This window comes from Fundulus heteroclitus, chromosome 13 (assembly GCF_011125445.2).
Source record: "Fundulus heteroclitus isolate FHET01 chromosome 13, MU-UCD_Fhet_4.1, whole genome shotgun sequence".
Taxonomy (NCBI): Eukaryota; Metazoa; Chordata; class Actinopteri; order Cyprinodontiformes; family Fundulidae; genus Fundulus; species Fundulus heteroclitus.
Window position 1 is genome coordinate 4918852 of NC_046373.1, and position 19332 is coordinate 4938183.

Genomic DNA, 19332 nt, shown 5'->3' on the forward strand with positions numbered 1-19332 from the left:
TAAGGCGATAAAACCACAATTATATCACACCGTTCCATGCCTATTGCTGAAAAATGCACAACTAACTCCAGTTTAAACAATAATCAGAATCTCTCATCAAATTGTTTTGAACTTTTTTCAGGCCGTTTATGTGACAGCCACATTCCCTTACTTGGTCCTGACCATATTCCTGATCCGCGGCCTCACTCTGCCTGGAGCTACTGATGGGCTGATGTATCTCTTCACTCCTGACGTGAGTTTCCATCTGATATCAGGTCATGTCTTGTTTCCTGTACAAAAACAAACAAAAAAACAGATGAGATAAAATTGTTGTGCTCCATCCATGTTGCAGTGGGAAATCCTTAAGAACCCCCAGGTTTGGTTAGATGCTGCAACCCAGATCTTCTTCTCTCTTTCTGTGGCATTCGGAGGTCTCATCGCATTCTCCAGCTATAATCCAGAGAGGTGAGGCGTGAAGCACCTGATCAAGTTGGGGTGATTATAAACCTCTGCATCATTTCTTCTTCTTTTGTCTTTTAGAAACGACTGTGAGAGGGATGCCGTTGTTGTGGGAATAACAAACAGTGCCACGTCCCTCTACGCATCCATTCCCATTTTTTCCATACTGGGATTTAAAGCCACGAGCGCCTTCAACAACTGCCAACAAGAGTATGTTAGCGTGGATGTCTGCGATTGCCCTGAAGTCTGGTCCAGTAGAAGCTGAAGTAATGATTTGCTGAATCTCTTCCGCAGAAACATCCTGACTCTGACCAACCACTTTGACATTGCAGACCAAAACGTGACCCTTGAAAACTATGACCAGTGGTTCGATCATCTGAACAGGACACATCCAGGGGAGATATCCTCTTTGCCCCTAAGGGTCTGTGACCTACAAACCTTTCTTGATCAGGTACTTTTGTAGCCCTCCTTTTCCTTTGCTTTTTATACATGGTTTTTAAGCATTTTCTCTTGCCTAACTTTAATCTCCCTCCCCAAGAGTGCTTCAGGAACGGGCCTGGCCTTTATTGTATTCACAGAGGCAGTCTTAGAGATGCCCGGGTCCCAGGTCTGGGCCATATTGTTCTTCATAATGCTCTTCAGCTTGGGTCTATCTTCCATGTTTGGCAACATAGAGGGAGTCATCACACCCCTCCGTGAGCTCAAACTAATCCCCAAGTGGATCCCTCATGAAATCACAACAGGTACATGTAATCCAGCCTGTAAGCAATTTGTTTAATAAAGGACATGGATTCTTTCTCTAAATTATATTTTTTCTTGCTTCTTTAGCGGCCGTCTGTTTGCTATCATTCTTGGTTAGCCTCATCTTTACCATGGGCTCTGGGAACTACTGGGTGGAGATCTTTAACAGCTATGTGGGCTCTGTACCTTTACTCATCATCGCCTTTTTTGAGATTGTTGGAGTCGTTTATATCCGAGGAATGAAACAGTAAGGACTTCTCTTCGTTCACAAAAAACATTTACAAATGTCGCACAATTACACACATTTTGATAAAATGGAGTTTCATTCTGTTTTTCTTTGTTGCAGCAGTGCTTTATTTAATGGAAGGCCTGATTAGTGGTATCTCTACGAAACATTTGCAAGGAAATTGCATTTTTGGGCTGAGCTGGTTTGAACTCAGTGCCAAAAAGATTATTCCACTCATTGTTCTTGTTTATTGTTGCTTTTTGGATCAGATGATTTAACTTTAAAGAAACAAGACAAAAAACAGTAATGCAACAGCTTTCTAAAAGGTGAAGTCGTCAATTTTTCCAGAAGTTTCCCCAAGTCCCTTTTTGAAAAACTGAGCATGTGCAAGACTGTCTTACCTGCTCTTCAGGGGGATTGCGTGAAAAAAAAAAAAAAAAAAAAAAATCGCCCAAATCCACTCTGGTCTTATTTCTTTCTACTGAGGCCATCTCTTCTTCTCATAAACTGCTACGCGGTTCGCTTCTTGCGACTCTCAGCCATGCTCAAAGTATACAGTAAGAGCAGTGGAGCTACAATGAACTGCTAACACCGAAGCTAACCGCTAAGCTAACCGGAAACATAAACACTAGACGTGTGCATGGCAGCCAGAAAGCGGAAGCTAACAAGGAACGAGCACAGATACTGCTGTTACGTGATCGAGACAGAATGACTGGCATGTGGGCCAACCAATAGATAAGGCAAGAGCAGGACCAACACTCTGACCAATCCCAGACCAATTTGGGGAATGGTCAGAGTTTTACAGGCCTGCAGCTCTCACAGAGATCACATTTTTAAACTAATTTTTCTGAAACGATAATTTGTTTATTACTGTCAGGATGGAAGGACCATTTGACCCAGTATAACAAAAAGTATTACCAACTATAGCTTTAATTTCACAAACAGCCTCAGTGTGTGTGGGAGATTCTCTACACTTCTACAACAGTCCTGCACCTCCTCCTTCTGCTGGTCACCAGCTCTTGGATCAACATTTCTCACAAGTCAGTCAGTGTGGCTGTGTTGGTCCCACTGGCATGAAAAGCAACACCCAAGCTGATACCACAGGTGGTATCCATGAGGTTGAGGTCAGGAACACAAGCAGGCCATTTCCCTGTGCTCCACACCACATCCTGGAGGTGGTATTTGGGACCCACACCCTACCAAAAAGCTTTTATACATTGATAAAGAGGATTGGCAAGTTTTACATGGGCGAGCCACATACATTTTGTGGCTCAACCCCGAAACACATTTTCCTTATGTGATAACATTTAACGGGAAACCAATATAGGAAATCGATGCCAGAAAGCAATGTTCAGGAGGAAATAATCAACTAAACACAGATTTGCCTACTTTTGTGCCAAGTACATAATCCGTGTTTTCCATATTTCTCCACCTGACAGATTTAGTGAAGACATTTACTTCATGACTGGGAGGAAGCCCAACATCTACTGGAAGGCCTGCTGGATGGTGATTAGTCCATTAATGCTCCTGGTGGTTTTTGTTGCTTACGTTGCTCTCCAAGCCAAGGACTACCCGGCCTACCCTGCATGGAATCCAGACTATGTAAGCAAATCAACTGATAAGACTGTTAGAATATTATCATTTGGTATTACATTATAATTATACTTTTTAGGCAAGGTATACAAGGTGATATATTCTACATATTGTTTCTTTCTGTTCATGTTGATGACTGTGACTTACCAAAATTCAGTTTGAGGAAAATATAAACATATTTTTATATTAATATTTTCCCAGAAATGTCAGCCTTCAGAGCAGAGGAGTAAGTCTATGTACTGTACACTATATGAACGCAATGCTTGGTTAGACAGCCTGTGGTTCTGCTAAGGTGTAATAGAAGCCCAGGTTGCTTTGATAGAAGCCATCACGTCGTCTGCATTGTTGGTTATAGTGTTTCATCTTCCGCTTGACAGTACTTCATTGATTCCCTGTGGGGTTTAGGTCAGTTTGGCCAATCAAGCACAGTAACACCTGCTCACCAGGTGAAATATGTATTCCCATAAGCTTTGGGGGAACCACAAGGGACTCTAAATTTTCCTAAAATGCTTGGGACAATGGAAAGAATTTCTCCTTTATCAAGCCTGTTATTTTTGTTAATTTTAAATTTCATAACAAATCAGACCAGAGTGGGCTCAAACTTGGCTAAGCATTTTTTTAAGAAAGACACTCTTGTCCTGGTGCCCACCACTGGCTGGAGGTTTCTTCCTGTTAAATGAGAGTTTTCCTCTCCACTGTCACTACATACATGCTCAGGATGAGAGCTACAAAATCAGCGACGTAACGCAGGCAACTGTCCATTGTTGCTACATGCTAATGCACAACTCAATGCTGCATGTCAATGACAAAGCAATCAGCTGGGTTTTCTAAGGTGGAAAACTATTCAACAAATCTGTATTTGATTAAACTGACTTTGTAGAGTGAGTCAAGATGACGTCCGTTGTGAACTGCCACTATACAAATTGAACTAAATTTAATTTTAGCAGACTGCAATGAGCAACACAGCTCTTATTTTCAGAAGAAAGTCAGATTGAAATAAAATCAAATATTAATTTAGTGATGTTTTAGGTTTGTATTTATATTTCAGTCTAACCCCAATAACGATTATGATTAATGATGGAAATGAATGTATATCTTGGTTCAATTGTTTAAACTGAAAGCTCTTCAGAGCAATATGTCTTTATTTTACAACAAAAATACCTTTTAATTTCTATAAACTTTTACATTTCTTTTTCTTCAGGAATTATTCCCTGAAACTGAGAGGAAGCCCTATCCAGACTGGGTGTTTGGCATAATCGTCCTCCTCATTGTTATGCCTGTTGTTTCCATCCCCCTGGTGGCTCTCTACAAACTGATCTGCTGTGGAATCAAAGGGTCTTCTAACCAAGTTTCCTTAAACTCCCACAACAATGAAGCCTTTGAGATCGAAACACGGGAAGAGCGGTAACACAGAGTTTAAAGCAAGGGGCGTCCAAACTTTTTGCCATGGGGGCAAAGTTGAAAGTACTCTGGGGACCACAACATTTTGATCATCTTTATTAACATTGCAACAACAATCCAGCCCCCAATTCTTACACAATAAGATAAATATGCTTTTAAATGAAACATCAATAGTAGTCAGATTTTTCTATCTGAATCCAGAACCTATATTGGCAAATCAGATTTATGCCATTCTGTAGTTGTGGTAAAGGGTTGGCTGCAGAAAATCATTCTGAGGGCCACAAAAGGCCCCCGGGCCGCACTTTTGATATCCCTGGTTCAAATGACGGACAAAGTTCCTGTGCTACTGCTTCATTAGCACAGAAGAGGGTTTCTACCAATTACCGGATATTTTCGGATATGTGGCATTAATTTGATTATGAAGACACATTTAAACTGGACGAGTAAAGAAGAAAAATATTTCTACACTTAAAAAGACTTTTTATTTAAAAATGAAATGTATCATCCTTTGTGTAAAATCATGTTCTGAAACAGATTCTATTATTTGCAAAACAGATATTAGCAATACACTTTTGTGACTGCAAATGTCAAAAACTTTATTGGAGATCTGGAAATATTAAGAAATTAGCACAAAAGAACAATCAGAAGCTAGTTATCCTCACTATATCTCCAGTGACGTCATGTTTTCTATGTGGAAAACTACCACCTCAAATAAACCAAACCCCCTTGACTTGTATGGTAGCCAGGTGGTGTTTAAATATTTATCTTTACAGCTTTGCATGTTGTTGTTTTATAGTGCTGTTTATGATGGAGTTTTATCTCTTAAATGTTTTATACCAGAGGGGTATAAGGTCTGTTTTTCTCGGTATGTTGAACATACAAACATAACATCTTTGGTTTGCTGACAAGTATATAAAACACCAGTTCCTAGAAATCCCATCTGTTTCAGTATAAAGGTCCCACTGCCCAACTATCCAATAATGATTGGTGAAACCATAAACATTTCTGAGAGTATGAAACTTTAAGGAAATAATGGCTGGAGCTCTAAATGGATCTACACGATGGTTTACATTTGGATGGCCAAGAAGTCCTTGGGGGTCCTCGGGTTGGAGGCCTGACGAACCCTGGCTAGCCTTAAATCCCCCAGCTGTCGCTCCAGACTGCGCTTCCCTGTCAGGTAGAGGAGATCGGAGGATCAGAAAGCTTTTTTTTTAAGCATACAGTTATACAATTAAACCATCAAAGCAATACAATTAGAAAAAATTAATAAAAGGAACTCAAGTTTATATAGAAACTGGTATTTTGATATTTTACCCTGGATTACTCCTGCTGAATACATGTGATAATTTTTTTGTTTATACGTGAAAACAATGTTTAAGAGCTGAGAATTGAGGAAAAAAATGAAGATGAAATTTTGTTAAAAAAATGTAAAAACACAGTTTTCGCAAATGTAATGTTGGATTAAATTAAAGTCCTCGGACAAGAAGCTAAGTGTGTTCCTTTATGGATTTAGTTCAATGAATTAAAAGAAAAAGTTGCCCAAATGCTGTTAAAGATTAAAAGATTACAGATGCTGGAGCTGCAGGAAGCAGCTACTGGGAAACAAGAGATAACTCATTGACACTGAGGACTCAGTATGACATACTTACAATCTGCACCTTTTATAGTGGCCTATTATTGTGGGCAGCCTAAGGCACACCTGTGCACTAATCATGGTTTCTAATCAGCATCTTGATATGGCACACCTGTGAGGTGGGATGGATTATCTCAGCAAAGGAGAGGTGCTCACTATCACAGATTTAGACTGGTTTGTGAAATATATTTGAGGGAAATGGTGATATTGTGTATGTGGAAAAAGTTTTAGATGTTTGAGTTCATCTCATAAAAAATGGGAGCAAAACCTAAAGTGTTGCGTTTATATTTTTGTTGAGTGTAGATTGGACAAAATGGACTGATTAATGAAGATGGGGGGCCAAAAAACACAACTCACAGTATTTACAAACGACTCTAGAAAGAGAAATAAAAACCCTCCAGACTTGGCAAAAGTGCCAAAAACCATTTTACGCGATGACTGTAGCTATTAGCGGTAGCTAATACATGGAGGAAAAGTTCTTGTTACTGTTAAAAACAATATCTAAAGTTATATCTGACTGATTTGTTTCTACTTTTACTAGGACAATTTAACGACAGAACTATCAGAGAACCAATCAATCAGAAACTGCTCAACTGTTTCCATAGCTTTCCTAATCCGTTCTCTTAAGTCGTATTAAAACGTATAAAACAAGCAACACGGGCCAAATTCTTACACTGCTATCGCTGTGTTTATGCAAAAGGCTAAAACATTAAGGGCAATCGTTTTCTCTAAAATCCCTCTGCGTGGGTACAAACGTTTGTGCAGGTGCGTCAGCAGATCCTTATAGAGCTGACGGTGTTGTGAGAGCACCAGCAGGAAGCTCAGACAGAAGAGCAGCTCCACTGCCTCGTATTGCACAACGCCCGTTTGGGCTTTGCCGCCTAAAATTAGCCCTGAAGAGAAAACAAAAACAAAGACGAAACTTTGAAAAGGAATTCCCAACAGGATGCTTTTGGCAGGTTTTTGTGGGGAAATGTTACCCTTGTTGCTGGACCTGATGAGCTTATTGCCATACTGAGCCATGTCCCATATCATCTGCAGGAAGTAACGTGGATTCTTAGCAACTGTTTGACCAAAGGGCAAACTCTGGGCACATACATGAAACCTGGAGCGGGAAAGAAAAAAAAAGCACCTTCAGATAAGAATGGTCTGTGCATGACAAGCTGAACTATTAATTATCTAGTTCAGAACAGATATTGACTGACACCGATATGTTCGGCTTAACGACTACGTTATCTTGACAGGGCTATTTGGTCAAGGTTAGGGCGTTCACACGGATAAACATGATCGAGGCATGTTCTCCTGGACATGTTTATCATCCAGGTATCCTGACATGGTGGGCCTGTGTCAGCAATGGGGGGTAAAAAAAACAACAACAACAGAACAATAAAGCAGAAAAAACAGTCACTATAAGTTTCCCGTTTACCTGCATGCATGCAGCAGCACCAGCTTGTAGATGTTCCTGTAGACAGCTTCAAGGGAATTAGTCTAAAAGGACAAGTTAATTAATGCGTTATTGTTTTAAAGCATGAAAGCAAACAGTTTTTTTTATTATACATACATGTATATTTTTGCTGTATATTCTACATTTTCTGTTCCATTACTGTCAAACTGCTTTGTATAAATGCTTGATAAGTCCTGTGATAGAACCCACTGATGACCATTTATGTAGGTCTGGCTAAAGGGAAAACCAGTCCAGCGCTCTCTAAAAACACATGGACAGGTCCGGTCTAAGAGTCTCACACCTGACCGCACTTACGTTATACCTACACATACGTTATCCAAATTTGGTTGGGTATGTATGAGGTTTGGCCAATTGTTGGACCACAGATTAGGGGGAAAACTGCTGCTTTTGTCCAGGATGTGGAACTACGTACTAGATCTGAAGCTGAGGTGTCATTAGAGCAATGATAGTTTGTAGTGGGTGCTGCAGGGATAAAGGGGTGCTGAGGTTGCTTTTGAAGCACTATCTGGTCCTTTTAGAACTAAAATAAGAGCTGTGTCCCGTTTCCAGAGCAGGTTTAGACTCCACTAGGGCTGCTTCTTGTTACAGAATGTGTTTGTGGTGTTCATGGACAAGATCTCAAGCAGGGCTCTACAATATATTGCAAATGTATCATTTTTGGGATTTCGAGGTACGAAATTGCGAAAAACTGCCTGGACTGCACTCCTCGTTATCTAAACTCTAGGTCTGCAATAAAGCAAAATAAATTAACACTTAACACTGTAACAGTACACAGAAATCACTGTTTGGTACAATTTCAGTAATAAAAAAGAAAAAAAAAAAAGGAAAAATCATTATTATTATTATTATTTTTTTTTTTTTACTTTGGTCAGCAGTAACCAATCTTTTCCCATTTCTGACATTAATTTGATTTTATTATGTTGTAAAACAAAAAAACAAGAAGGGATCTGTGGAGAACTTTGGAATAAAATGGAATAAAACTGAATAAGCTACAGAGCCCCTCTGGTCTAAAAACAAGAATGAGATCCCCAGGAACAAGCCGGGAAGCTTCCCTGCCATACAGGATAAATAATAATTGTTTTTATTTGTAATGCACTTTACATCCATACCTCTAAGTGCTACAGAGGCAGTCAGATTAAAACAAACATCAATAAAACATCAATAAAAACTAAGTAAAAACAAATATGTTCCCTCTGTACCCGGTTACCTCCACCATCCCACAATAAGATGACCAATTCATGTATGCATGTATGAATAATCTAACGTGTATCTGGGACCATGTTGAAAACATTTAACGGCACATGGACTGAATTTATGCAGCGTTTGTCTAGTGCCTTGTCCAGGGGCACACTGACATGTGACAGGGGAAAGCTGGAATTGAACCCACAATCTTCCGATATCAAGACAACTACTCAACCCAATAGTAGACTTCTACACACAAGATCTAACTTTGATGGGGCCTTTTTTACTAATTGTAGATTCCTCCAGCATCCATCATTAGAGTAGGAAACGAAGTTAATATTCAAAACAAGTTTTCAAGGATTCTTTCTTTTCCAACCTTCAAGTCCAGGAAGAGGGCATGGCATTTGAGTCTGAGGATGGCCATCAACTTCTTCTTCATTTGCTGTCCAGCTGAATGGAAAGAACCCAGAGTGAGGGAGTATCGCAGCGAGAGGCCGGCGTAGCTGCAAGACAGAAAACTAAACTTGAACAAAGCAACAAAGCAGCGCACAATCTGAATATGCTCCATGGATTTGTACTCAGGCCTTTCTCTTGAATACCTGGAATTAAATCCAGTGTAATCACTTTATTTATAAAACAAAAATAAAAAATAAAAATCACCTAATATGTAAAGAGTCACCCTGTGTGTGAATACAGCGGTCCTATCAGAGCCTCAGAGGTTTGATAGTGAACGGTAGCGAACAAAGCGCATCATGAAAACAAAGGATCACGAGCAGACAGGTCAGGGAGAACGCTGTGGAAAAGTTTAAAGCAGAGTTAGGTTATAAAACAAAATTCCAGGCTTTGAACATATGCAGAGCTCTGCTTAATCCATCAAGTGAAAATAGAGAATGACATGACTGCAAACCAACCAGGACATGGCTGTCCACCTAAACTGAGAGGGAGGGTACAGACAGCATCTATCAGGGAAGCAGTTCAAGAGCCCTGCAGTAAATCATGAGCTGCAGAGATCCACAGCTCAGGTGGGAGAAGCAGTCAGCAGGACAGCTAGTTGGATACTCCACCCCTCTTTCTCATGGAGGAGTTGCAAGAAGAAAGACATGAGACCTCCCATGCAAAGTTTGCCACAAGGCATGCAGGGGACATGGCTAAACAGAAATTTTTGGCTGACATGCAGAACGTTTGGAGAAGAAAAATAAGATAAGATCAGATAAGAAATGCCTTTATAGTCCCACGATGGGGAAATTTGGGCATAACAGTGTCAAAAACACACCAGATTAATATGAATAACATGATTGTACAAACATCCCAGAGGGGCTAAAGCGTGTGCACATGGACATTAGCATCTGAGAGACAGTGGAAAAGATTCCTAATCAGAACCAGTTATAAAATCTAACAGCAGATGGGATGAAGGACCCGCAGAAGCGCTCCTTTGAGCATCTAGGGTGCAGCAGTCTTCCACTAAAAGCAGCTCCATGCACGGGGTAGGAGACATTGACCATCAGTGATGTGGTTTTTCCTAACAATCCTTCTGCCTTCCACCTCCTACACCGGGTCCAGGGGGCATCCCAGGACAGAACTGGACCTCCTAATGAGTTTATCCAGCCTCATCCTCTCAGCTACAGATCAGCTGCTGCTCCAACAGACCATAGAAGATGGCTGATGCCACTACAGAGTTAAATGTCCCCTGCTCTCCAGATGACCTCAGCCTCCTCAGCAGGTAGAGTCTGCTCTGAGGCTTCCTGTTAAGAGCATCAGTGTTATGACTCCAGTCCAGTTTATTGTTCAGGTGATAAGAGCCCACTATCTCAAAATCAGTTCCCTGGATGTTATTCAGGTATCAATAGGGTGTTTCTGCACCAGCTGAAGTCCACCAGCAGCTCCTTAGTTTTCCCTGCATTTAACCTGAGGTGGTTCTGCTGACACCAGTCTACAAAGCTCTGGATCCACTGTCTGCACTCTGAGTCGTCTTCTGTGTTGAGACCTGAACACACCATCCCCACTGTGAAAACATGGTGGTGGCAGCGTCATGCTGTGGTGGTGGCAGTCAGTCTTCCCAAGGGGAGGGAAACTGGTCACAGTTGATGGTGAAAATAGATTGATGGGGTAAAAAACTGCTAGAGGGTGCAAAAGACATAAGACTGGTGCAGAGGTTCACCTTCCAACAGCACAACTACCTCAGACATTCAGCCAGGGATACCATAGAATGGTTCAGATCAAAATATATCCATGTGCTAAAATGACCCAAAGTTGAAGTCAAGACCCAAATCCAGCTGAGAATTTGTTACAAAGTCTTCCAAACTGATCACGATTCAATTCAGTCGGTACATGTGGAAAGTCAGTGGAGACATACCTGCTAAAGACTATAAGGCAAAGTTGCTTTATACAGAACATACTGGTAATCAATGCCACACTTTTCTGATTTTTCATGCATCGTTCTTGTTCTGCTTTGTGTAGCTTAATCCCCAAACCTCTACAACACAGTTTAGTTTGTGGTTGCGGCATTAGAATAATTGGACAAAGTTACGTTGTATAAATATCTTTGCCAGAACATTAATCATCCATACTAGCGTGGGAGTTGTTTACAAGCCGGTACAAAGTACATGGAGGAAGGCGGCAGCAGGTTTACAAGAAACCATAAAGAAAGGCAAAAAGTGCAATAACTTCTCCTGAACCGAATCATCTGGAGGGAATGTTTCAAGACGTTTCACCTTGAATAGTCTTTATAGACGTCCAGGGTGTGGGTGTCCAGCAGCAGCCCGCACCACGGGAAGAGGCAGTGGGGAGGCAGCACGCGAATGCCGGGACAGGAGCCCACGCTTCCGGATACCTGGAAGTTGACCACCACCTTCTGTGGGTTGACCACAAGGCCGTACTGTGGTACTCCAGCCAGCAAGATCCTGCACACAGCGTAAACTAAGCCTAAATACATATAACTTCTCTATCTAACACCAATATTTCATGAAACGAGGCGTGACACGGACGTTTCTCCAATGTGTCTTACTTCAGAAAGGTTTGGGCCTTGTGTTGGTCTGGAGTAACGAGGAGGAAGTCATCCACCATTCTCATCAGACACCTGCAGAGAACAAAGGAGGACCGTAAGCTCCAGAAGCACTGCCCTCTTCTGGAGGTGGGGGCTCACAACGCGGCCTGCCAGGGGGGACGGTTCGCTGTACCCGCCGTTTTCGGTGACGTCTTTGAACAGGACGTTCTCCATGTGGCCGTAACACAGACAGCAGAGCAGGCTGGACACGACCGATCCCTGAGGAATCCCTCGGCACTGGCGGTACGTCCTGCAACGCACGGGGGGGGCCGCGTTTAGGAATGGGCATTAACGGGTGTTAGACCACACAAGGGCGTTCAACAGAAAGAGAAGCAGGGGTTACTTCTTTCCGTACTGAACGACGCTGCCCGTTAGCATTTGGGTGAAGAACTGTGCAGCTTCTCTGCCTCGGAGATTAGAGCCGAGATGCTGAAAAAAAATAAAATAAGTCGAGAAGCGTTGGGGAAAAGTATTTAAACCCCATCACGCAGCGCTTAAAATGACAATCTATGCATTACCTGTTCCACAAGGATAGCATGGTGGACCTTTCCCGTCTTCTGCAGCGACATTAAAAACCCCTTCGTGTTGGTGGACCCCACGTTGTCCTCCAGAAAACCTGCCTATGCCAACAAAAGCGACAGCAATGTCTTAAAAACACGGTCAGGCCATCGCAGGTTCACACAACTAGCTTAGATTACGCATCAACAACAGTGATGAAAGCTTTCATCTCACCATGACCAAAGTGGAAGGAAAAATGTTTACTTTTCCCCCTAAAAAAAAAAATAATGGGGCACTTATCCCATCTATAATTTGCCTTTAAAAGTGACACAATTAATAAATAGAGTTCAGCTGAATGTTATTTAAACTCACATTTTAGTAAAATATAATTTAAAAACAATATTTATTTTACCTTTACAATTATAGATCATTTTGCATTGATCTATCCATTAAAAGCCAATTATGATGAATAAAACTTTGCAGCTGTGGCAGAATTTGACAGAGTTCATGGGGTGTGAATACTTTAGCAAGGCAACACATGCATATTCTCCATTGACAGTTGTGCTCATAAATATATCTCAGCATCACCACCGACCGTTTTAATAGAACTGCAAGGGCAGATTAAAAACAACTGATCATGATAAAACAATTGCTTTTTTTTCTAGTTATTTCAACATTCAACATGTTTGGTTCATTCAAATTAGTAAAAGGAATCAAGATTGTTTTTTTTATTCATCTTAATGATCTTAAGCTGATAAACGACTGCATAAAGTAGTAGAGCAGAAGCTACTATATACCCTTCTATTCCTTTAAATGACTATGATGCAGACACTTTTATTCATTATAATGAAGCAAACATGAAGCACAAAGATGTCTTTACAGCTTAACAGGACTGACAGTGCAAAAAAAAAAAAAAAAAAAAAAAGAACTGGGACAACAAGGAACTTTTTTATGCTGTCAGACCATGTAAAAGCAATGTATGTAACGGTATATTAAAGGAAACAACAGATCTATTTTACTAAAATCTGCCAACCTGCAAGACTAAATTGGTTGGAATTGGGGCTGAAACAATTAATCGGATTAATTGATTTTCTAAATAATCGTCAACTAATTTAGTAATTGAATAGTGAACTGGAGTCTACAGACTCCAAAATATGTCATTTGCTGAAAGAACAACCCACTCAGAGCAGTAATTAAGCCAGGACTGTCCAAAAAAATCTATACATTTTGTATTTAAGATGAAAACCCTTCTTTGTCTGTAAATATGCTCTATCCAGAACTCCTCAAGTGGCATAGTTTAAACTTCACCTGGTTCAGGCGCTAAAAAAAACTTTGTGTAGTCTGTTAATCACAAACGCCAGTAATAAACTGATGTTTCTGCCATTTAAAATGTACAATAAACATTTGTGCTTTAGTTCAAGACTTGTTTATTAAGGTATGTTAATTTTCTTTTTAGATGAATCGATTACCAAAGTAATCGATAGCTGCCGCCCTAGCTTGATTACAGTGTTATTCGTTCAGGAACGCCAACATCTGACCTGAAGCCGTCTGTAAACAAGAAGCTACGAAAGCCCTCTGAACCGATACCAAGGGGAACAAAATAAACCAGTTTATCATTTGAACTCAACTTTAGCTTTAGTTAAGGTTATCCAAACTAATGACAATGTTCTTCGCCTATTTAGACCGGAATTATATTCTCTCTTTTTCAAGATATTCATTGTCCATGTAAAATTCATAATGAAACACAAATCCCAACCTAATGCAAACGGCACCTGTCTAACAAAGGCCTTTTTCAGGCCCTCGTAGGAATCGGCCCAGATCTTGGCATAGCAGCGGACGGTAAAGAGCTCATCCTGGATGGGGGACAGGGCCTGACCAATCACCTCCATGAGTTTGCTGTGTGGCAGGCTCTCGTAGGCTCCACTCACATCCACCTGGGAGACAGACAAACAAAAAGTCAAGCCAAGTTTATTTGTATCGCACATTTCAGTAACAAGGTGCTTCAAAGCGCTTTGCATCATAAAAACATCGAACACAACGAGGCGGTCACCGGCTGTCAGACCAGCAACGAACATTACACCACATCAAGTGAAAACAAGAGGGTACTAGAATCTGTTTATCTGTGGATGTCGCTTATTTAAAAGGTCCTGACAGAAAACAAAAAAGGGCAGATTTCATGACTCACTTTAACAAAGTAGAGCTGCTGCGGTTTGTCTTTCTGGGCTGGTGCCAGCGAGCAGAGCACCTTGTGAATATCCGTCATCCCCCACACCGTGGAGCCGAGGAGGGACGGGGTGGAGCGCACACAGACCCTCAGCAAGTCCAGCAAGTCCCGCACCCGAGCCCGGAACATCTGGAGGAGAAATGAAGTCACCAAAGCTGTTACTGATCACAGTGGTTAAACATAAAAACCCCAGAAACTACAGTAAAGTACCCAACAGTGTCACCGTACCCTTGTTTTGGGATCTGTCCCTACTACTCGTGTGATGGGCCGCATGCCGTCTGTTTTGGGAATGAAGCGAAGTCGGGAGATGACGGTGCCTTTGGGGAGAGACGCCGCCTGCGCCGGAGACAACTCCTCCATCTGGCCTTTGGCGAGGTGACCTCTGTGAAAACAAAGACGTTTTCCCATGTTTGTGGTCAGCTCAAGCGTGCCGTTCCGTGCCCAAACTCGGGTGTCTGTCTCAGCGTGTACTTGAAAGCCAAGTCCTGAAGTTTGGCCCAGACGTCCTGTCGGTAGAACCTGACGGCGTTCTTCTGCCCCATGCTTTCCGTGGCGTAAAAGCAGGCTCGGACGAGGCCCGCCACGAAGCCGTCCAGCAGCCAGGCCAGGAACTGACCCAGGATCTGCGTCCGGTACGCAAGCTCGCTGGGTGGGATCCGGCCTGCAGGCGAGACGATCTGGTCAGGACGTGAGAAACACACACAAAGCCCGCAACAATCCAATTCAGGATGTCCTTTACACCGTCAACTACAGATTTAGTCTTTCAGCACTGTGAATGAAATGAAAAATGTCTTTTGTGGCCTTCCTGAAGTGAGTGGTCAATCCTTTCAAAGATCAGTGGCAGAGCAGTTGCTGTAAAACAGTTTCTAGGACAGCATCTTTCTCGTCATCAGAAACCAAAGAGCGGCTTTTAGACATCAAAATTAAACTACATCTCATTTTGAATCCCCCAGCTAACAGTGAAAACAGCGAACACCGAGGCTTCTTCCCTCAGTAACAAAGTGCAGACTGTTAAGTAGGGTTGGGCAAGAAATCGATTTTATCGTCATTCAAATTTACAATTCCTAAAGATTTGATTTTCGCACAAATTGAGACTTCTTGGCCAACGCACTCTCTTGGGCTTCCATGAAACTTTGCGTTTATGTGTAATGTGAACTGGAGTAGCCAATGAGAAATTTTGCCACGCAGTGACAAATAAAATATTCTTAATTATATCGGTATGTTTAGGAAAATATACTGTCAATGTACTCTAAAACGGAAACTGTTTGATCCTAAGTGGAGGCACTTTAATTTATTCATTAACCTATTTTTTTTTTAAGTAAAGTTCAAGCTATGCAAGTGAAGTTAGGCCTGTTTTGAGACGTGCAATCCCACTAGCAGCAAACATTTTGGGTTATAGTTTCATCTTTTGCTATGGCGGGGCCTACCATTTGATTTTGGCATGTTCAAAAAGTTTAGAACTACTTTTAATTCGGGTCAACTTTCAGATGAGATGTTGTCAAAAGTTCTTACAAAATAATTTCAGAAACTTGTTTTCACGAAAAGGTAAAGGTAATATAGAATAAAAATAAAAACGGATTAATCGGATTTGGTCAAATAAAAATTGGAGATTTTATGTCTGAGCTGCATCGCCCAGCCCTTCTGTTGAGTGTGGTCACCGATCGGGGCTGGTCCAGCCGAAAGTTTTCTGCTTTCGGTTCAACTTTTGACAGCAACCCAAAAAAATAAATAAACCTGAAAGTGTGTCCGACTCACCGCTTTTACTGATCTTCAACCAGTCGCAGTCGTTCACCTTCATGTTCCACATCAGCTCGGCCAGCGACAGCCTCTCAAACTTGCCGTTGAGCAGGAAGCCTCTGGCTCTGGCGAAGAAATGAACGCGGTTGTGGTCCGAGCCCCACAGCTCTCGTGGGATCACAGCAGAGAGGCACGCCCTGACGAACAGGTAGACCCGATGGGGCGCAGAGTGTTTGGGTAAAAGGGAGTTCAGCTCCTCGGGTCCTGTGCCGCCACCTTTGAGTGAGGGGCAGATCCTCTGCAGAATCCTGCCGTAGGGGCACTTCCTGTGTTGCTGCAGCAGCCGACTAAAGAGGGGAACCATGCCGAAGAACCTCCGGGGGAGCTTCTTCGGCTTCTTCTCCAACCCGTTTAAGTACGTCACACCCTCGAAGAAGACGATCCGGACCAAGTCTGCGCCCTGTAACCGCCGGGGTCCCTCTGCACTCTTTTTCTTCCTGTTCAAAAGGAAGCTGTGCAGGCCTCTGTTGCCGTACAGGAATCCTAGGTTCCGGATGAAACACTGTGAGGGGGGCAAAGGGGGGAAAGTCCCCGATCTCCAGCTGGGGCCGCCCTCCGAGGGGATCACGGCGGCTGGCACCTCAGCTGGCTGTTTGAACCCAGCCGCACCCTTTTCCACGTTTTTCCCAGACGCCGCTGGTTCCGGAGACCTGGCCTGGCTTTCCTCAACCGTTTGTCCCTGATCCCTTTCTCCGTTGGCCAACCGCCTCCTCTTCCCCGAGGAAGGCGCCGCCCCCTCCTCCAGGTGATCGGGTCGCCTCTTTCTTTTCCTCTTATTCGCTCCTTCCTTTCGTCTCCTCGTCATCTTGCTTTCAGCCAGGTTATCAACCTGCCGTCTTCCCCTGACGCTCGGCGACCTTCGATTTCTTCCGAACGGAGCACAGCGCCTCCTGAATGGAGGCTGAAGACGAAAGCCACTCGAGGCAGGGCTCGTGGACACCCTGTCGTACACCGGGCCGCCACACACCTGGAAAACGCACGAAGGGGGCACCGCCACGAACACGGAGCAGCTCTCCAGCAGGTGCCGCATGACGTCGGTGCCCAGGCGTAAAGTCACCTTGTTCCACAGGTCACTGCCGTGGACGTAGGCGGCACTCAGAGTCAGGTCTCCCTGTAATTTAAAGTGGTCGGCGTCCTGGTCCTCCTGCGCCAGGGCCAGCAGGTTGTAGCCGTGTGCGAGGACGTTTCTTCGTCTTTTCCGTTTCATGGCGTTGAGAACGAAAGCCAGGAGCTCTGGCAGGGTGCAAATCTACCAGAAATAAAAGGAATAATAATTGAAATAAAATAATACAATAACAAATAACTAGATAAACACATCTCTGAATAAATCAATTAATTGCCCAACCCTGCTTGCAATAATCTGATAAATCCTTTTCAAACTTGCAAATTAATGAAGATTTAATGTTTGACAAAAATATGGACTCCTTGGGCTATTTGCACTATATTGGTCCCGAAAGGGGAAATTGTTTTGGCAAAAAAATATATATTCTCAAAATATACAAAAAATTATACATGTCTAAACAGATGAAGTTTATTCATTACCCTAAGAGGCACTTTAGCTTATTAATTTACTTAAATTAAGTTACACAGGTGAAGCGAAGCCTGTTCTTAGACGTATAGTCCAAACTAGCTCATTGTGTAATACCACTAGCAACAAACATTCTTGTTATATTTATTTATTTACAGTGGCAGGGCCTTCGGTCTTGTTTTACCAGCATGTTTCAAAGCTTCTATTAGTTGCACCTTGAATTCAAGACAACCCCTGGGCGAAATACTTGAAATAACAGCAAGTTTTTAAAAATAATCTTTGTAATTTGTTTTTATGTATAATAAATCAGATATGGCTTAATTTTCTTTAAGCCATATCGCCCAGCCCAAATTATTGCAAGTGAGGTTTTGTTACTATTCTTTTTTTTTTTTTGCATTGTTTTGCAATAAATAAATAAAGTAAATAAAAATCTGGAAAGAGTGCATTTGCACGCGCCTCCATACTCTGACACCCGTAAATAAAATCCAGTGCAACCAAGAGCGTTCAGAAGACCCCTTAAGCTATAGTAATTATGAGCTACATGAAACGCATTAAAGTCTGTTCTTGTAATGTGACATGGCGGAAAAGGTTCAAAGGGAATTAATGAAGGGGTGTTTCGTGTCCTCTTGCTACCTGGCTGCAGCTGGGGACCTGCTGTAGCTCCTTATCGAAGCACACAAACACTCCTCGGACGAAGGTCTTGAAGCGGTTCGAGTCTGACTGCTCAACCAGTACCAGCTTCTTTCCTTCCTTGAACTCGATGCTGTCGGCGAACTCCTCCAGCGTCTGCGTGTGCCGATACAGAGACCGGAGGATGTCCAACACCGCCGACATGTCAGCCGCAGACATGACTTGAGCTGAGCCCACCTAAAATCGCGTTAGAAGCGACCTACATGTTGGCTAGCATACAAACGTCTTCCTGGGTCGAGGCATTCGGATCACCCGCCCGCCTCATCGTTAGCCAATGAGAATTCAGTTTTGATGCGCGCGTCCAATCACAAAGTCCCTTACTTCAACGGTGGTTGACCAATAGCTAACGAGAAAGAGTCTGTTGTCATGTGCTGCGTTCCATTTGTCCTCCGGAGTCCGAAATTCCGACCTCCGATTCGGAAATTTAAACTTGAACGGCCCACAATGGCTTAAAAAATGATTTTGTAATAAAATATGTCTGTAAAAACGCATTTTAAGAAGCACGATGGTTGTATTTTAGATTTAATTTATTTACAGTGGCAGGGCCTTCAATCTTTTACCAGCATGTTTCACAGCTTCTATTAGTTGCACCTTGAATTCAGGACAACCCCTATAGGCAAGATAATTGAAATAACAGCAAGTATTTAAAAATAATCTTTGTCATTTATTTTTTGTATAATAAAATCAGATACGGCTTGCCATATTGCCCAGCCATAATTATTGCACGTGAGGTTTTGTTACTTTTATTTGCATTATTTTGCATTAAATAAATAAAGTAAATAAAAATCTGGAAAGAATGCATTTGTAACCGCCTCCATACTCTGACACCTGTAAATAAAATCCAGTGCAACCAAGAGCGTTCAGAAGACCCCT

General features: G+C 42.3%; 2 protein-coding genes across 3 annotated transcripts in view; one reads left to right on the forward strand and one right to left on the reverse strand.

The window, feature by feature from the left end:
• slc6a18 (solute carrier family 6 member 18) overlaps positions 1-5135 on the forward strand; it is an 8769-nt gene extending 3634 nt beyond the window's left edge. The window contains exons 5-12 of the mRNA XM_036144937.1: positions 122-232; positions 332-444; positions 520-648; positions 733-889; positions 977-1181; positions 1267-1426; positions 2845-3007; positions 4200-5135. Of these exons, the coding sequence (XP_036000830.1) occupies positions 122-232; positions 332-444; positions 520-648; positions 733-889; positions 977-1181; positions 1267-1426; positions 2845-3007; positions 4200-4406 (1245 nt within the window). The 3' untranslated portion in view covers positions 4407-5135. The remainder of the gene's footprint in view (positions 1-121; positions 233-331; positions 445-519; positions 649-732; positions 890-976; positions 1182-1266; positions 1427-2844; positions 3008-4199) is intronic.
• Positions 5136-5454: 319 nt separating this feature from the next.
• tert (telomerase reverse transcriptase) lies at positions 5455-18719 on the reverse strand. 2 transcript variants are annotated; one of them, XM_012851379.3, is made up of 16 exons: positions 18403-18716; positions 16200-17490; positions 14916-15105; positions 14673-14826; positions 14406-14573; positions 13993-14154; positions 12241-12342; positions 12066-12151; positions 11856-11972; positions 11684-11755; positions 11391-11579; positions 9056-9182; positions 7459-7520; positions 7013-7137; positions 6788-6925; positions 5455-5569 (listed from the first exon to the last, which is right to left on the reverse strand). In XM_012851379.3, the coding sequence occupies exons 1-16, from the start codon at positions 18616-18618 to the stop codon at positions 5466-5468; spliced, it is 3303 nt and encodes a 1100-aa protein (XP_012706833.2). In that variant the 5' UTR covers positions 18619-18716; the 3' UTR covers positions 5455-5465. The 2 variants fall into 2 exon arrangements, 1 of the variants encoding a protein (XP_012706833.2); XR_004932236.1 differs by lacking the exons at positions 5455-5569; positions 6788-6925 and having other exon boundaries at positions 7073-7137; positions 9056-9129; positions 18403-18719.
• Positions 18720-19332: the final 613 nt, after the last annotated feature.